At 47.8% G+C, this 19,271-nt stretch overlaps 1 protein-coding gene across 2 annotated transcripts in view; it reads left to right on the top strand.

Moving 5' to 3' along the window:
• The first annotated feature begins 312 nt into the window (after positions 1-312).
• Rnf10 (ring finger protein 10) overlaps positions 313-19,271 on the top strand; it is a 29,638-nt gene continuing 10,679 nt past the window's right edge. For both annotated transcript variants that reach the window (XM_051176475.1, XM_051176474.1), the window contains exons 1-4: positions 313-472; positions 11,207-11,400; positions 16,638-16,837; positions 18,483-18,573. In XM_051176475.1, coding sequence (XP_051032432.1) covers positions 316-472; positions 11,207-11,400; positions 16,638-16,837; positions 18,483-18,573 — 642 coding nt within the window. In that variant the 5' untranslated portion in view covers positions 313-315. The remainder of the gene's footprint in view (positions 473-11,206; positions 11,401-16,637; positions 16,838-18,482; positions 18,574-19,271) is intronic.

The following is a 19,271-nucleotide window of genomic DNA, read 5'->3' as shown; positions in this document are numbered from 1 at the left end:
CTCCCGCACCCCGCGCCCCCGCAGCCTCCGCCCCGCCCCGCCCCGCCCGCCAGGCCCGGCCCGGACCTGCGAGCCCCGGCCGCCGCCGCCGCCGCCGCCGCCGCCTGTCCGGCCTCCGCCGCCGCCGGGCCCCAAGCCCCGCGAGCCGCTTCTCCTTCCATTTCGAGAAGCTGAGGAAGGAAACGAGGAAAAATGTCGCCATGAAGGCCGAGAACCGCCGCCGCCGCCGCCCCCCGCCGGCCCCGAACGCCATGAGCCTGGGTCCCCGCCGCGCCCGCCCCGCTCCGACCGCCGCCGCCGCCGAGGCCCCCTTTGATGCCGCAGAGCTCCCCCAGCGCCGCCGCCACCGCCTCCGACATGGACAAGAACAGCGGCCCCAACAGCTCCTCCGCCTCCTCGGGCAGCGGCAAAGGGCAGCAGCCGCCCCGCTCCGCCTCGGCCGGGCCGGCCGGCGAGTCTAAACCCAAGAGCGGTAAGAGCCGGCCGCGGTCGGGGCTGCGGGGTCACCTGGGGACAAAGGACCCGCCCCCCCTCGCCCTGACGCCCGGCCTTTGGGGTTAAGCTGACCCGCGCCGCGCGGTTAATTTAGGCCCTTGCATTCGTGTTCGGAACAGCTGCTGGAAGTAGGCGCTATTCTTAGCCCCATTTTGCAGATGAGGAATCCGAGATTTAGAAAGGGTTAATTAAGGTCATCCAGGTAACGAGAAGCCTCGCGGCGGGCCCGGTTCGTGTGACTCATCAGTCCACGCTCTAGAACAGTGCACCGAGTTTGATGTGGGGTTAGCATTGGGTAGCGTGCAAGTTTAAATAAAAGAGGGTGAGGCCCGAGGATTTCCCCACCCCCCACCCCCAAGACTTCAACCTGGCACCAGATGTGCTCGGCCCTTTTAAAGAGGACGGACTCTTTCTGGAAATGGCGTTGCGCTGTGTGGTGGTAAAAACGTGCAGGGTATGCACTCAGTCTTTTTAGGTCCAGTCCTTGAGTTTGCTTTGCCTGTAAAAGAGGAGGTAAAGCGCCGTTAAGCTCATGAGCTAAGTACGGTGCTTGACAACTGCTTGCACCAAAACTATTAGATGTGTTGGTGTTTTGCTCGGTTACAGGTAGGGGTGTGTGAGAGAGGGGGGTGTTGCTTTCACGGGGAAGATGACATGTGTGCAGTCACGCTTACTATTAAGCACAGCCTAATGGTAAGTTACTGATCACACATTTACTCTTTGATCCTTCACAAAGCACTGCACTGAGCTCTTGTCTCTGTTATCCGGCCTAGTGAGGTGGAGCTGTCCCTTTTGAGGAAATAAACGGAGGCTGTAGGTTGTTAGCAATCTGCAGAATCCGGCTTTCTCTTTTACACCTTCATCATAATTATTGGCGGAAATGGCAACGTGGGTTTTTGGTTTGTTTGTTTTTGAGAGGATTTTGTTGTTTGTTTGTTTTTCTAGACAGGGTTTCTCTGTGGCTTTGGAGGCTGTCCTGGAACTAGCCCTTGTAGACCAGGCTGGTCTCAAACCCACAGATCTGCCTGCCTCTGCCTCCTGAGTGCTGGAACTAAATGTGTGCGCCACCATCCCCCGGCTGCTTTTGAGATTTTAATTCCAATGGTTCTCCTTCCCTTTCCTCCCTCCAAAGCCCCTATATACCATCCCCATATCCTTCAAATTCATGGCCTCTTTTTAATAATTGTTTTTGCATCATATGTGTTTTTTTGTGTGTGTGCATGTATATGTATGTATGTATGCATTTATTTTTGTCGAAAATGCCAAACTAGATGTGTGTGTGGGATGATCCTCAACCCTGCACAAAGAACTACAGGCAACTTAGGAAAGCTGGGAGTGGGTGAGGTGATCTTCCCCAGGGAAGAGCACCGCAGTTGTCAGTGCTCAGACTATCAGCCCCGGTAAACATAAGTGCAAGTACCATAGTAGGTATGTGTGACAGAGAGGGGGCCCTTGGAGGCAACAGTCTGATTCAGAAAGCTGTAAGGATAGTTTGGCTAGTGGTAGGGCACTTGTTTTGAGTGTGCAAGGCCCTGGGATTAACCCTTCCCTCCACCCATCCAGTTTAAAGTAAAAGGAAGAGCATTAAAGCACACACATACATCCCAAGTTTATGAGGCTTACTGACTTTGCCTTTGCCTGAACTTGTGTGACAAACTTCAGGGTGTGACAAACTCCTTTACAGGGCGTGTAAACATGAGGACTTGTGGAAATTGCCTGTGAAGACCCAGCTGATAGCCAGTGCTTTAAATATCTAATCAGGAGTAAGTGTGACTTAGGTCAAGTCAGGAATCACTCAGCTAATTCTGGAGTTTTCCCACGTGTGTGTAGCTTTATCATGAATCTTTCTTCTTGGCTATTGTTAGAACTGGTTTAGAGAGGTCTGAGTTGATGACCTTGATGACCTTGGCTTTGCACTTGTTTGTAGATGTAATATTAAGCTTTGGTTCTCCAAGAATTCTCAGCTCATGTTTTAGGGCCCTATTTAGCTGCAGTAAATGTTTTGTTTATTGTTTAGTGAGCAATAGGCCAAAGCTTGTGACCGAACAAACAAAATGACAGGACAGGATCAAGGGTTCACTGCTGTGCAGGTGGAAATAACTAACTTCCTGCTCTCCCACATAAATACATCATGCACACATGATTATGATGCATTTAAAAATTAAAAAGATGGGGGTGCCTTCTTCTAGCCTGCAGGCATGCATTCAGTCAGAACTTTGTATACATAATAAGTAAATAAATCTTAAAAAAAAAATTAAAAAGCTAGCTAGGCAGTGGTGATGCACACACCTTTGATCCCAGCACTGGGGAGGCAGAGACAGGCAGATCTGTGAGTTAAGACCAGCCTGGTCTACAAGAGCTAGTTCCAGGACAGGCTCCAAAGCCACACAGACACCCTGTGTCCAAAAAAAAAAAAAAAAAAAAGCTAGAGAGCTGATTTTTTTTTTTCTTCTTCTTCTTTAAATGCATTTTACCATAACCTTAACTTTGACATTAGTTCCTGTAGAATGTTGGAATTACCCAACAATGTGGTGCCTAGTGTTGTAGCTTGACCAAAATAAGTAATTGTCAGTGTTAACATTTCAGGCAGAATTGTGTGATTGTATGTGATGATTGATGATTGGCTTTATTTTTTTCTTTTTAAGGCAGCCTTACTGAGTAGGCCAGGCTTGCCCAGAATTCCCCAGTCTGCTTGATTGCCTCCCAGGTGCTGGTGCCCTTCTGTTTTCTTACAGTTAAATATTTATATAAAACACATTAAAAACACTTGTGAACTGGATTTCAGCTGAATGCAGTGTCTCACACCTATAATTCCAGTGTTCAGTTGATGGAGAAGGACCTCCTCAAATCAAGGCTGAACACGGAATGTCAGGTTGCCTGAGCAAGCATCAACTGTTTGTTTATTTATTTATTTGGCCCCAGTTATCCCTGAACTCGATCGGTAAACCAGGCTGGTCTTGAACTCAAGGATCTGCCCAAATTCTTGTTTGAGACAGGGTCTCACTGAGTAGTAGCCTTGGCTGGCTTCAGACTGAGAGATCTACCTGCCTCTGCCTCACACGTGCTGGATAAAAGGCCTGTGTGTCACCATATCTACCTAAGTCTTGATATCTGGGTCATGTTGTGCAGCTGAGGCTGGCCTCACACTCTCCTCCTTCCTCAGCCTAGAATTTCCAGGATCACAGGCACTAACTGTCCAACTGAAATTTTTGTTTGTTTGTTTTGAGACAGGGTTTCTCTGTAGTTTTGGAGCCTGTCCTGGAACTCACTCTGTCTGTAGACCAGGCTGGCTTCGAATTCAGAGATCCTCCTGAGTGCTGAGATTAAAGGCATGTACCACCACCACCTGGCCAGCTGAAATGTTTTTTGAGTAGTACATGTCCTACAGTTTAACTTTAATTTTTAGGCAGTTTTAGCTATGTACATTTTTTGCTGGAGAGAAAAATAAAATCAATTGTTTTAGTCTCCTTTTTTATTACTACCTCATGTATGAGAGGGACATTTGTTTATTCATTGGGACTCGGAGACCCACTTTCCTCTGTTCAGCTTTGTCTTTTCTAAAAAAGAATATGCTTTCCTGTGGCTGGCTTACACTGGCTCTTCACTGGCATGCTCATAGGGAACTGACTGCCAGGATCCTGCTCCTAGGTCTCTCTGCTCACAGCCTCACAGCCGTGGCCTTGGCTAATTGCTTCACATGCTAAGAGAACATCCCTTTTCTGGCTATGTTCCTACAGCTTTATTCCAGCAGGACTAAGACTGGTCAGAACAGTTTACCAGCAACTGTCCCAGCAGTTCAGCCAAGAGGAGAGAGGAAGTTTAGGGAGCAGGAGGTGCCACTGAGGAAAAACTGAGGAAGAGAGGTCAGGGGTCATAGGCAAACTGTAGGCTCTGTTCAGGGGCCCTGCTCTTGTCCTTCCCTAAGCAGGAGGCGCTGCTGCCGAGGGCAAGGGGAGGTCGGGTTATGAAGCAGTTATTTGAGGTTGGTAGTGTGCATGTCCTCACTGACATCCTTCCTGTTTCCTGGGATCAGAAGCTGGTCAGCAGGCAATCTGACTTGGCTGTGTGCCCCTCACAGCTGCGTGGTGCCTGGCGGCATCTGAACTCAGTACTCTTGAGCCTTCTGAGTCCTGAGCCTCCAGTGGGTGCTGCCTAGGAGCGTGATTGTCTGGTGTTAGTACAGTAGGCTTTTCTAATCATAGCAGCTGTGTGCCACCGCTGTAGAAGATAGTTAGTGCCTTAGATGCTTTCTCAGTTTTCCAGGCTCTCTGAGGAAGTAGGGTGCAGGGTTAGCTCTGTTTGTACACATACAAAAATGAAGAGTTGCAAGTGTTGCCGGGATAGGAGGTAGCTCGCTGGCACATGCTGCCCTCCAGATACGGATGCACTCTTCATTCAGAATTTCTCCTTTCAGTAGGATGTGATTGGTTGCCAGATGCGTGGGTAACCAAAGCTGTATGTTTCTCCTTTGGAGATGCTTGTCCACTACTGTGAATGATGGATAAGCACCTGGCTTGATGAACCAGCAGCAGAAACTTCCTGTCTGCTGTGCCACCTGTTAGAACTAGACCTAGAAATGTGGATGGTTTTAAGCATCTGTGAAAAACTTGTGATCCCTGATTTGGTAAGGGGAGGTAGATCTGCTGTCACCTGGCAGGGACTTTTCCATTTGGGAAAAAAAGGAACAAGTCGCTGGATTAAAGTTTTAGGACTCTAGGTTCTGGATTTACACCATCTAATAGTTCTGTCAGTTAGAGTCTGTGTCTTGGTAATATGTCTTGGCAGTTCTCAGCTCTGTCAGACTCTCCTGAAGATCTTTACACAAGTAAGGGTGTGGGGCCTTTTCCTTCCAGTTCCTTCAAAGCCTCTACTCCACTCCCCCCACCCAGTCTTGCTGTTCAATCCTGGCTAGCCTCTAATACACACAGAGATTCTGCAGCCTCCTGAAAGTCAGAACTAAAGGTGTGAACTACTTTGCCTGCCTGACCTTTTCTGAATATCTTAAGCATACTTTGGGCCCTCGAGACCTGGACATTCTTTTTTCATTTTAATTTTTTTTTATTTACTTTTAATTATTTTGGAGAAAGGGTCTCTGCATAGCCCAGGATGACCTGGAACTCACTATGTACATCAGACTGGCCTTGAACTCAGAGATCCTCATGCCTCTACACCAGACTCCTTTTTTATTTTTAAAGGGGTATTTGTGGGTGGGTGTGTTATATTGCCTGAAGCTGGAGTTATAGGTGATTGTGAGTACCCAATGTTGGGCCCTTTGGAAGAAGAGCCCCAGGGACTCTTAACTACTTAGCCATCTCTAGCCTTTTTGTATATTTATTTTTGACACTGGTTACTGAATCTGGAACCTTGTGCAAGCTAGGTGAAGACTTAACTATTGAGCTGCATCTCCAGCCCCTTTTAAATTTGTTTTTTGAGAATTAGCTGAGATTGGCTAAAACATAGTTTGTGGCCAACCAAACAGGCCTCGGACTTTTGACCTCCTGGCTGTGGCCTCCTGAGTTGCTGAGATCACAGTCCTGTGCTGTCAGGCCCATCTTGCTTGGCCTCTGCTCCTACCTCGCTTTCTTACTTTCTTAGACTTGGCCTTGTTGTGTAGTTTAGGCTGGCCTTGAACCTCTCATCTTAGCTCTACCCTCCTGCCTTCTAGTCTTCTGAGAACTATAATGCCTGGCAGCATTCATCCTTTTACAATTCTCCCAGTGATTCTGATGTACAGCTGGAACCACTATTCTAAAGTTTAAAACTTGACTAGAAAGCAAAGTAACAAAATGAAAAGTAAAAACAAAAAATGGAGGAGACCCCAAAAAACAAATGCTTCTTCTGGGAGCATGACTTGTTTTCCAGACTCTAAAGTGGGTGCTCTTGTTTGTTCTGAGAGGAGGGTAATTCCTCCTGAGTTGTTCACTAGCATGGCCTGGCAAGTGCATCACAGAAACAGCGCTGTGCATTTTATCTTTGGGTCCCAGGCAGGACAGCACCATCAATCCTCAGCCTACCTGTTGCCTGGGTTAAAAGATAAGAGCCTGTTGGTTTCTCACTTGACATGTCTCCCTTGAGGCTGTGAGGTGTTTGGAAGGGAAGGGAGTTGATTTTTAGGGCTTGAAATCATGAATCCTGGTGTGGTTAGTTGTTGTAATCTGGTTTAGAAATCAGCAGTTGGCTTCCTTCACTGGGTGGCTCCTGAGTATTAGGAAACCATTTCCCGATCGTGTGGTAATGCATGAAGAAATAACTCTTACTGAGTGCCAGTTTACCTCAAGTCTCATTAAATCTATGCAAACCACGAGGTAGCTTTCTTAAGTAGGGTCCCCACCCCTGTTCTGTGCTGGAGAGCAAACCGAGGGCCCTGTGCGTGCCAGGCTACCGTGACTGACACTTGATGGGAACCTATGTCTTGAAAGCAGCAGTTAGAGTCATGCTCTGTCAGCCTCAGATAAGGAAGTTTAGGGAATGTGTTTACTTTGTTTCTTTTCCTGAGGCTGAAGAAAGGGCTCTGCTCTTCCAGAGGATCCAGGTTCAATTCCCAGCACCTTCTTCTTGGCAGCTCCTATCTGTTAGGAACTCCAGTTTCTGGAAACCCATCACCTCTCCTGGCCTCCCTGGGCAGCAGGCATACATGTGGTACAGACACACTTGTTTTTGAGACGGTGTCATTCTGTAGTCAGAGTGGTTATTTCAGTCCTCTGCCGCTGAGCGCCAGGGTTACAGGCGTCACGACGGGGTGGATGAAGCCCTGCTTTCCTTCTGTTTGTCCGCCAGTGCTGTGCTTGATGCTAGCTCGGGAGGGAGAGGGCCCTGTGCTAGACAGCGCTCTGCAGCCCCAGCCCAGCTTTGACATTGTGGTTAATTCTCTGGATCAAGGAGTGAGCTTAGCTTGGCAGTTTCCCGTGCCGACCGGTCCTACTCTTACCGCCCATCACTCCTCACGTTCGCTCTCTACAACTGGACTCCATGGGGTTCAGCTCAGGGCCCTTTGGCCAAGATCAAGTATAGTCTTTATTATTTTTGAAAAATTCTCTAAGCAAACTATAGATGTATCAATGGCTGGATGTATTTTCTTTACAGGCATGTTTCTTTTAAATGTGTGTGTTTGTGTGTATTCTGAGACAAGGTGTCTCACTCTAGCCCAGGCTGGCCTTGCAGTTCTCCATTTCCCAGTGCTGGAGTCAGGCTAGTGCTAGGACTGCACATGTGCGTTACCACACCCATGTTTGTGTGTTTGTTTGAGGCAGGGTTTCCCTGGCTGTCCTGGATCTCATTCTGTAGACCAGGCTGGCCTCAGACTTGGAGATTCACCTGCCTCTGCACAAGTGCTGGGATTAAAGGCGAGCACCACCACCACCACCCAGCTCACTTATTTTATTTATATATATATATATATATATATATATATATATATATATATACACATACAATTTATAATTTTTAAAATTTTTCTGTATATAGTGTTTTTGTTTTTACTGCATGTATGACTTTGAATCATATGAGTGCCTATTGTTCAGGGGGGCAGATATTCTGGAACTGGAGGTACAGGTGGTTCTGAGCCTATGTGGGTGCTGGGGATTGAAACTGGGTCCTCTGAAAGGGCAGCCAGTGATTCTGCCCCGGAGCCATCTCTCCAGCCCCAAGTTGTTATTTTAATATAAACAAAATGTCTATGTCCTCAGTTTCTGAGGCTCATGCTGGAATTCTGTGCCATCCCCTTAGGAAAGTCTGAGCATCCCCAGCATCAGCTGGGCTGAAGGATGTGTGTGTGCATCTCAGCTACTCAGGAGGCCTGAGCTAGGACTCAGCTAGTCTGCATAACTGCGTTCCCACCCTTGTTTTGAATGAGGGACTTCCTATGTAGCTATGTATCCCTGGTTGACATGGAACTGTATGTAGACTAGGTTGACCTCCAACTCAAAGGTCTGCCTGCCTCTGCCTCCAGAGTGCTAGGACTCAAGGAAGGGGTGTGCAACCGTGTGCAGCTAAGTTTCTCCTTTCTTGTTTAGAGCCAGGAAACTAACGTCTGTAGTTAATCAGATTCCCACTTTCCAGCAGGATGACAGTGTAGTTTTGGGACCTTTCTGTTTTTGTGAGGTAGTTTAGTATGTGTTTTAATTTTACAATTTGATATTTTTTCTATTTAATTGTATATGGTTCTTTTTCTTCCTTTTTTTTTTTTTTTTTAACTTTGATAAGGTCTGATTGGCTATCCTCACTTTACTTTTTGAGGCTGTATCTCTCACTGAACCTGGAGGTTGCCTTTTTGGCTAAACTGGCTGTCCATCAAGGCCCTGGACTCCAGCTGCCTCTGCCTCCCATCGAGCTAGAGTTGCACACTGATGTGTCTAGCTCTTAATGTGGGCACTGGGGTCTGCACACAGAGCTTCATGCTTGCAGATCAGACACTTTATATTTAGCTGAGCCTGTTGCCCCAACGCCCCTTTTTAAGCTGGTAAGCTGATATGTAGTGTATTAATGTGTAGTGGCTTGTTTTTTACTCTTGGCTTTTTGAGGGCCCCACCACCCAGCTCCCAAATAATCATACAGAAAGTCTTATTAATTATGAATTCCTTATTACTTATGAATTCCTGGCCTTAGCTTGGCTTGTTTCTTGCCAGCTTTCCTTATTTTAAATTATCCCATCCACTTTTTGCCTTTGGGTTTTTCCTGTTCTCTTATTTCTGTAACTCTCACTGTTATTCTGAAGATGGTTGGCTGGCTGTCTGGCCGGCCAGCTTGCCTGCCCCTGACCTCCTCCTCTTGTTCTGTTTCTTCTATTTATCCTCTGCCTGCCAGCCCCACCTGTCCTTGGCCGTTCAGCTCTTCATTATGACCTCCAGATGTTTTCGGCAGGCACAGTAGTAACACGGCTTCACAGGGTTAAACAGATGCGGAAGCCCCACATAAATCCCGTTAGCAGCTTGTGGGCACTGCACAACTGTGAGGAGGGAGAAGCGGGGCAGCCGGGCTGAGTGAGCGCTCGCCTGTAGTCCTGGCACTTGGCAGGAGGGGACGCGAGAGTGGGCCCTGTCATTCTTACAGGTACAGTGAGTTTGAGGCCAGCCTGGAGCTACGTGACAATATAAATGGTCAGCAAATGGACTAAAACCGTATGTGTTGCTAATCAGAGAAATTCAAGTTTAAAATCAGAGACCACAAACTAAAAAATCTAAATAAAATCAAAAATTATTTGTCCTTGCATTTGAACAAAGTTGGTTCAGGTGCTATTGTAGTAACAAGAATGTAGTGAGCTTGACATTCTCTTTTATGTTGTTGCTGTTAGGGTGTAAATCAGTTGTCATTAATTTCTACAATGCAACTTTAGGATGTGGGAAAGGTTTTCATGAATGTACTTGATAAGTTAATTTCACTTTGGATATGTGACATGACCATATAGACCCCTTTATTAAAAACTCAAATATTAAACTGGCAGAACATTAGACACTAACAAATGTATTGGTTATATCATGCTATTAATTAGTTCATGGCAGGCATCTGTTGGCCTGTTACTAGCGTTTCTTACTGGCTAGCTCTGTCTTAAATAGTAACCCATTTCTATCAATCTAAGTGTTTCCACGTGGTCTTATCTTACCGGAGAGAGGTCTTATCTTCCTCTCAAATCCCTTGACTCTTTCTACATCTCCCAGAATCCTCTTTGTCTCCTAGTCCCGCCTATCTTGCCTTCTTATATGCCAACAGTGCTTTATTCATTAACCAATAAGAGAAACACATTTACAGAATGACATCTCCCATCATGTGTTTATATGTGTGCACCATATTTGTGCCTGGTGCCCATAGTCGGGAGAGGGCATGGCATCCCTTGGAACTGGAGTTACAGACAGTTGTGAGCCATCATTTAAGTTTGGGAACTGAAGTTGGGTCCTCTGCAAGAGCAGCCAGTGACCCATCTCTCCAGACCCCAACTTTGTTTTGAGACATAGTCTCATATAGCTCAGGCTGGCTTTGAACACCTGTTTCCTGCCGCTGCTTCCTAAGTGTTGTTCTTTTGCTACGCAGCTAATGCCTAAGAAACACAAACACGAGACTCAGCGCTCACGTTTACTGAGTTTATTGAGAGAGGGGAGAGAAAGAGGGTAGCTGGTGGCCAACCAAAAGCAGGAGAGTGAGAGGAAACAGAGAGCGAGCAGAGAGAGGCAGAGAGAGAAGCACTTGGCGCACTTGCTTTAAAAGAGACTTGCACATGCGTATAAAGCTGACGTAACGATGACAGGGCCATGAGCGTCCCGCCCATCATCGGGGCGGGGGTCAGCTGCCTGCTAGTTCCTAACACTAAGCACTGGGGTTATAAGGTGTGCCGCAGCTCTCGGCTGTTTATTTTGCTCTTTGCTTTTATGTGTGTGATGTGTACAAGTGTGTAAGCTTGTTTGTATGTATGCACCAGTGTGAAGTTGATGTCGTGTCTTCCTTGATCAGTCATTTATAAGTTATATTTATTTATGGATTGAGGCAGGGCCTCTCATTGAACCTGGAACTTGCTGACTTCTGGTTAGTACAGAATGGCTGTTCCAAAGCCAAATAAAACCCGCCTCCCTGGTTGTTTACCTTAAAGCACCAACACTCTGGATAGAGCGTAGCTTTTTAGAGGTCATGGAAAGGCTAATTTCCCCTTATTTTAATAAACATAACTGTGCTGGAAGATACACAGAAAAACCTAGAACTTATGACTATTTCTTTTTGCTTTCAGATGGAAAGAACTCAAATGGATCCAAGCGTTACAATCGCAAGCGTGAACCTTCCTACCCCAAAAATGAAAATTTTAGCAACCAGTCCCGTCGCTCCAATTCACAGAAAAGCAAAACTTTTAACAAGATGCCTCCTCAGAGGGGGGGTGGCAGCAGCAAGCCCTTCAGCTCTTCTAATGGTGGAAGACGAGATGAGGTACGGACCTGACAATGGCCTTGCACAGCTTTCCCACTGAAGCATCTCCGCACCCATGGAGAAGAGAGAGGTAGAGCAGGCGTCCAGGCTGTCCTGAGCAGCGGAGGGCTAGCCAGACCTGGAACCTTGCCGCCTTTTGGGGGTGGAGACTTCATAGTCAAGGTTGAGAAATGACTCGCTGTTGTGTTTTATGTGCCCTTCGGAGGACCTAAGTACTAACCATCCCTGTAGCGGCGTTTATCTAGCGCAGTGGAAAGCTGATGTCCTTAGCCTCAGACGCCTGTCTTTAGGAGTCCTTAGATTTGTTTTTGAGAGTAAAGGTTCTTGGTGTGAAGGGGGTTTAGGGAGCAGCGCAAGGACGGGGAAAAGACACTAGGAGTGTCGTGTTGTTCCATGTGTCTATGTAGCTGTTGCAGAACAAGGCAGATTTACAAGCAGATTTACAAGTAAAAGGGTTCCTTGCTATCGAGAATTACGCCAAGAACAAGTGAGGAGCCCGGAAGCCCAGCATTAAACAGTATTCACTGTCTTTGTCCTAGGGGCTAATCCTCTAGTCTGGCGTGTCAGTAACCAGTGTGTTACATACCTGATGGTAAGTGCTTGTCGGGTTAAACAGTGTAGATGGGAGAGAATATGGTTTTTAAAGCGCTGCTGGAGGAACCCTTGTTCTGTGAGGCACTCTACCTCCCCACCCCCTTTGGGAGGTCTCAGTGCATGGCCCAGGCTGCTGTAGCACCCTGAGTTCTGAGATCACAGGCCTGTGCCTGCGGTGCCTTGTAAGCTGCAGAGGGAGATTTGAGAGAGGTCTGAATAAAGCAAGGGAGCAAACACTGCAGAAGTGTGGGGAGCACTCTGTGGGAAGCACCGTGTAGTGTTGGAAGGAGGTCGAGCACTGATTCTGAACAGGGAGGAGCCAGACCTGCAACACATGGGGAGGGCAAAGAACTGAGAGCCAGTGAGAGATACTTGTCACTTTGCTCAAGTACTGCTGCTGAGTAAGACTGGGACTAGAACATGTGAAGGTGGGTCAGTAGGTCCTTAGCCTTGAGTCATTTTGTCAGAGTACTGGGATTACAGGCATGTACCCCCACAACTAGCTTCATAAAACCTTCATGAATACTAAGAAGAAAAAGTGTCAGTGCAGGAGAGATGCTGTAGTTAGTGATAGGAGAGTGGCCATCCCTCTCCTAATAGGGTGGTTGATGAGAGGGAATGAATGGTGGAGTTGCTACCCAGTGCCCCTGATTGGTGAGCTGTGGGACAGCCAGAGCTGCTGATTCAGCCGCAGTGACAAGAGGGCTTGGCAGCAGGCTGAGCTCTTAACTCAGGATGCTTATTTCCTCAGTGTCAGGTGATCTGAGCCGGGTTTGGAGCTTGGGGTGGGTAGGAGGATGGGCTGAAGTGTAATTGCAGTGTGACTGCTAGCAGTGTAGGAGGCTACTGTACCGAGACCTCCTGGTGTGGCCAGATGAGGAAAGAGGATTCAGGAGATTGTGTCATTGGTTTAGTGACCGGGGTAGAGGGTAAAGAGTTGTTGAATTAAGCCGGTGTGGAAGGGTGTGACTCCACTGTCCAGAGACAAGAGACAGAGGCCGACCAACTGCATGTCAGGCGACATTGTGAGCCAGCGCCTGTCTGGAACACAAACAATCCCACAAACAAGAAGTGTGAGCAGAGTGAGTCCCTGGTTCAGGTGATGCTCAGGTGTAACAGTGAAGAGGTGTTTGTCAACTGTCTGAACTGCAGAGTAGTTGGGGACGCAAGCTGCAGGCCTGGTGTCCGTGTTTCAGAGGAAGTGGAGAGTATGGGCTCTACAGAAGAGAGAGTGTCCTAGCCTCTGGAGCTGAGTTAATGCTCTATTGGAGGGTGCTGTGTGGTGGCTGGAAATTGAACTTCTCTCTCCAGGAGCAGTAACTGAGTCTCATTCTAACCTTGGCTGGCCAGAGACATAGACCGGGGCTGGCCTTGAACTCAGGTCTGCCTGCCTCAGGCTTCACAGTATGGAGATTAAAAGGCATGTGTTGGGGGCAGGCTCACACATAGGGCCTTGTACATGCTAGTCAGTGTTTTACCACTGTGTCCCCAGCTTTATTCAGCAGCATGATTTTAGAAAGGTAGAAAGATAGGCTATACCAGGCTTTTACTCTTGGGGCCACCAACCAGCTCCCAGATCTTGACACAGAGGGGGCGCATTAGTTTTGAATGTCCCGCCTCGCTTAGGCTCCTTTCTGGCTAGCTTTGTTGTTGATGTTTTGGTTTTTCGAGTCAGGGTTTCTCTGTAGCTTTAGAGGCTGTCCTGGAACTTGTCCAGTAGACCAGGCTGTCTAGCCTCGAACTCAGAGATCCACCTGTCTGTGCCTTTGGAGTGTTGGGATTGAAGGCGTGCTTCACCACCTGCCTTTGGCTAGCCTTTTTTAACGTAAGTTAACCTGTTTCTCTGTCTTCCTTTTGTCTTGGGGCTTTTTACTCTTTTTTTTCCCTTCTGTTTATCCTTCATTGCTTCTCGGGTCTTGTCTGGTGGCTGCCTGGCTCCTGGCCCTGTGCGTGTCCTTTGTTCTCTCTTCCTCCTCCCTCTTTTTTTCTAGAGTTCTCCTATTTAGTCTCTCCCGCCTTGTCTCTCTCTCCTCTGCCTAGCTTTTGACCATTCAGCTCTTTATTAGATCAATCGGGTGCCTCAGGCAGGCAAGGTGAAGCATATGCAACACATCTTTACATAATTAAACACAGGTCTTTACATTATTAAACAAATGCAGCATCAGCAAATGTAACACACCTTCACACAGTTAAGATGATATTCTGGAGCATAAACAAATTAACATTTCTTTGCCAATTAAAATAATCCACAGCAACAGGCTGGTACAGTAACCACTCCTCAGGGGCCTGTGGCAGAAAGGCCACCGGACACTAGGCCAGTCTGGGCACATGTGAGACCTACCTAAAACACAGTAAAAAAAAAAATTAGAAAGCTGTAAAAGTTAATGAAGTGTGTTTAACCCAATATATCTAAGTTTAACTTGGAATGTGTGAGGTCGGTGTCAGGTGCTCAGTAGCTGTGGGTACTTAGTGGCTGCTGTTGTGAATGATATAGTCAGGAAGCTCACACATGCATAGGAGTGGGCGTCTCAGAAGAACTGAGGTCAGTGTACTGGGAAGATAACTAGGAATTAGGGAGTGTCTGAGAGGGCAGTGGGACAGCCAGGATGAGCTGGAGGATGCAGGGTCTTTAAAAGAAGTTTATGATGTTGTGCCTGCGTGTTTGTATGTGTATTACATGGCGTCAGAGCCTCTGGGACAGATGGTTATGAGCCACCATGTGGGCACTGGGGACCAAAGACCAACAGGTGTCCTTAACTGCTGAGCCTTCTCTCCAGCCCCTGGACATCTTTAAAGAGATACATATGTGTATGTATGTGTATACATGAATGTGACCAACAGGTGTCCTTAACTGCTGAGCCTTCTCTCCAGCCCCTGGACATCTTTAAAGAGATACATATGTGTATGTATGTGTATACATGAATGTGACCAACAGGTGTCCTTAACTGCTGAGCCTTCTCTCCAGCCCCTGGACATCTTTAAAAAGATATATATGTATATGTATGTGTATATATGAATGTGATGTTTTTAAAAGATTTATTATTATGTATACAGTGTTCTGCCTGTGTGTATTCCTGCACACCAGAAGAGGGCGCCAGATCTCACTATAGGTGGTTGTGAGCCACCAAATGGGTGCTGGGAATTGAACTCAAGAAAAGACCTGTGGAAGAGCAGCCAGTGCTCTTTACCCCTGAGCCATGAGTCTGTCTGTGCACGACACTTCGTGAGGTCGGAAGAGGGTAGCCAGATGTAGTGACTGCTTGCCTGCTTTTATTTTACTAACAAAGCTCGGGAGTCAGATAATTAGGGTGTAACCTGACAGAGCCACAGATCGACAGAGGGACGTGTAATCCTCTTCACCTTCCCAGAAGGAAAAAGCCCTCCTTCCTCTCTGCTCTCAAGGCTATGGTTTGTCCTGGCCTGAGTGTGCACTTGGACTCTCAGAGCAACAGTACAAACAAATCTCCGAAACAGAATGGGGTGTTGGATCCCTGGAACTGGAGTTAATGGGTGTTTGGGAGTGTGGGTGCTGGGACGCAAACCTTGTTTTGTGCAAGAGCATTTGGCACTCCTCAGCACTAAGCCATCCGTCCATCCATCACCTCCCCAGCCCCTGCAGTACAACTCGTAGATCTGGGCTTGGTGCTGTGTGGGAATAAAGTTGTCTAATGGTATACCATAGCTGGTTTGTTTGTTTTCTGGAGATACTTTATAGTCAGGCTGGCCTGGAACTTACTGTGTAGCACAGGCTAGCCCCCAGCTTGCAGTAGTGTTCTGCCTTTACCTCTTAAGTGTTGCAGTTATAGGCATGAACCACCACACTTGGCAGCTGTATTTGTTTTGAAGGGTTGTGATGAAACTTTATGTGTGGAATTCCTCAGGCTGCACATTTGTACTCCTGAATAACAGGTCCTTCCAGTGTGTTCCATTGTGTCTTCCTTGGTTTCTGTCAGTTTTGATTTGTTTTCTTAAGTGCTAGCATTGTAGGAATGAGCACCTCTTAAGGTCCTTCAGCTTGTGTGCATGCATGGCCTATTAACCCTTCACATTGGACTACAGTGAAAGTGTCATTTCTGCCTCTGTTAGAACTCCAGGGTTTATGCTTGTGTGTAAAAAGAAATATTGGGAGACTAGCCAGGCGTGACACACGCCTGTAATCCCAGCACTGGGGAGGCAGAGGCAGGTGGATCTCTGTGAGTTTGAGGCCGCCTGGTCTACAGAGCGAGTTCTAGAACTGCCAGGGATACATAAAGAAACCCTGTCTCAGAAATAAAAACGATGGTGTTTTTTGTTTTTGTTTTGTTTTTTAATAAAAAGGTTAAAGAAGAACCAGCTGTGTGGTTCTGACCTTTAGTCCCAGCAGTCAGGGAACAGAGGCAGGCAGATCTCTGAGTTGGAGGACAGCCAAGGCTACCCAGGGAGACCCTTCGTGCTTCTGGATGGTTAGAGAAGCGTGTGGCACAGAGCAGGTTGGGTCAGGCTAAGGAGATGCTAAAGGCATTCCTCTCTTGACTTCCATACCGAGTTTAGGCCTGCATTTAGGCCGGTGTTGCGTTGTTTTAGCCATGTGGGAACGGGGATGCCCTGGTTTCTGCTGTCATTTGGTGAACCCTTTCATTCTACAATGGTGCCATTCTTTGTAGGTAGCAGAGGCTCAGCGGGCAGAGTTTAGCCCTGCCCAGTTCTCTGGCCCTAAGAAGATCAACCTGAACCACTTGTTAAATTTCACCTTTGAACCCCGTGGCCAGACAGGCCACTTTGAAGGCGGTGGACACGGCAGCTGGGGAAAAAGGAACAAGTGGGGACAGAAACCTTTCAACAAGGAACTTTTTTTACAGGCCAAGTGAGTATCCCCACTTCTAGGGAAGAAATAAAAGTAAGTGTGCTTAGACGGTTGAATTTCTGGGAGGAAGCTTTCCTCTGAACTATTACAGGGAAGAGATTGATGCTGTTCTCTGTCACATTCCTGTGTGAATGCTGAGAGAACATAGTGCTTGAGTGAGTACTTCCGGGCTGGGAAGGAACGGTGTGTGGTCTGAGTGCTGCTGGGCAGTGGACTGGGAAGGCATCATGGGTCCAGGGAGGGTGGGGGCCAGAAAGGAGCAGCGCGCTGACTCATGCGCTTGTGCGCTTAGCTTAGAGGAGGGGCCGAGGGGCAGCCGGGCCTTTTGTGAGCCCTTCTTGGGGATAGGCCAGTGTGTTCTTTTGTTTAGCTCCTGTTTTCTCAGGGCACACTTGACTCCAGTGCTGGGGTTCTTTCCCTTACGGGGCTCACACATACATTTCTTCGCCTTTGAGTCCTAGCTCCATTGTGTGGGGAAACCGTGGCTCTCTCAAGGCTTTACAAGTTACCAGGCACAAAGCTAGCACAATGGGGACTGGAGAGGTAGCTCCAAGGTTAAGAAAGAGCACTGGCTTCTCTAGAGGACCCAGGTTCCTTTTGTTGTTGTTGTTTTTGGCTTTTGGTTTTTTGAGACAGGGCTTCTCTGTATTGTTTTAGAGCCTATCCTGGAACTCACTCTGTAGACCAGGCTGGCCTCGAACTCACAGAAATCTGCCTGCCTCTGCCTCCCGAGTGCTGGGATTAGAGGCCTGTTAAAAGCATTTGCTGCCATCACCTGGACCCACATGGCAGCTCACAGCCGTCTGTAACTTTAGTGCCAAGGCATCTGATGCCCTCTTGTGGTCTCTAAAGGCACTGCATTCAGATGGTGCACAGTTATATGCAGGCAAAACACCCATACACACAGTTTTGTTAACCTTTATTTTTAGTTAATAAAAAGGAAGGCATTCTGTTTCTCCTGAGATTTTACTTTATTGTGTGTGAGAGAGTTATGTGTCATGATGCTGGTGTTGGAAGGGGGACAGTCTTCCAGTTCCCTTTTAACTGGAGTCACAGGCAGCTTTGACCTCCTGACGAAACTGCCGTCTTCCAGCATTTATTTGTGTGTTTCCCTGTTGTACATGTGGAGGCTGTACAGTCTCCACAGTTCTAGGAAGGCTCATTGCTAGGAACCAATAGAGATGGAGTAGGCAGGGACGGCGTCCATACCCTTCCTTCCCCTTTTGTGAGTCGTTAGAGGCTTGGACCTTGGGTGTGAACTAAAGCACCAGTGTGAACTTCAGTGCAGGCTGCTCTCCAGTGATTGAGAACAGCTTTCTACTACCTTGAAGATGAGCCGTGTACATAGAGTCCGAGGGTTGGGAGGAGGTCTCGGTCTGGGTTAATTTTAGTTCAGGGGAGAACAACAGGGAACTTGGCTGGGCGTGGAAGCGGAGAGTGGATGCATTTAGGCATCTGCCCCGGGTCTACACTCGTCGTGGAGCCAGGGCTCAGACCTGCGGCTGACACCTGGGGTCACACTTCCCAAGCCTGGCAGCCTCGGCTGGCTGCTCTTATCCGGCATCGGACGCCTGGGGGTGGTGAGTTTCTGCCGCGGCCCTGGCGGTTCTGACCGTCCCCTCTGCCTGTGTCCTGCTCCCTGTAGCTGCCAGTTTGTGGTGTCTGAAGACCAGGACTACACAGCCCATTTTGCCGACCCTGACACCCTCGTCAACTGGGACTTTGTGCAACAAGTGGTGAGTGGCTTCACGGGAGCCAGAGAGGCTGTGTGGGACTCAGCGGCCACGGGCGGTGTAAACCCTGGGTGCAGTTTGACTGGGAGTGGGGGGACACCTGTGCCCCGGAGGTCAGAGGTCAGTCCCTTGTTCCTCTTGAGTCCATTTTGTTACCGAGCTGACTTGGGATGTGGAAGGCTCTGCTCCAGGGGCGTATAAGCCTGCCTGCCCGTCAGTCACTCGTGAGGAAGCCCTGACAGGGGCCTGTTAGAGGGGCTCCGCTGACCCTCGTAGCCAGGGTGAGCTCAGGCACATGGGCATTTCCTCGTCGGCAGCCCCTGCCATGATTGGTGTCAGATTGATTACCAGGGGACTGCATCTTTGCAGGCTGCTCCTACCGCCTTGCGTTCCGCTGAGGTTATGGGCGTGCGTTTCCTTGCTGATCCTAACGGGTGTATGATGTAGTTACTTTCAAAATAACAAGTACTCTTACTTGGTATGTTCTTCTGACAAATTTGGACTCTGTTACTTCAAATATTTGTACAGTGACATAGAATGCTTTCTACGAAAAAAAAAACATTTTTATGTACATGGTTAAACACAAAGTGAAGGTTTTCACTACTCTGTTGGAAGTTATCAGTAAATTACATCTGGGCTTTTAGTCTTCTGTAAAGTATATACTTAACAGCTGTGAATGGGGTCATGTGATTTGCTATTCT

Source organism: Phodopus roborovskii, unplaced genomic scaffold (genome assembly GCF_943737965.1).
Source record: "Phodopus roborovskii unplaced genomic scaffold, PHOROB, whole genome shotgun sequence".
Taxonomy (NCBI): Eukaryota; Metazoa; Chordata; class Mammalia; order Rodentia; family Cricetidae; genus Phodopus; species Phodopus roborovskii.
Note: the sequence above shows the minus strand (reverse complement) of the source record. Positions and strands in the feature narration are given on the sequence as shown.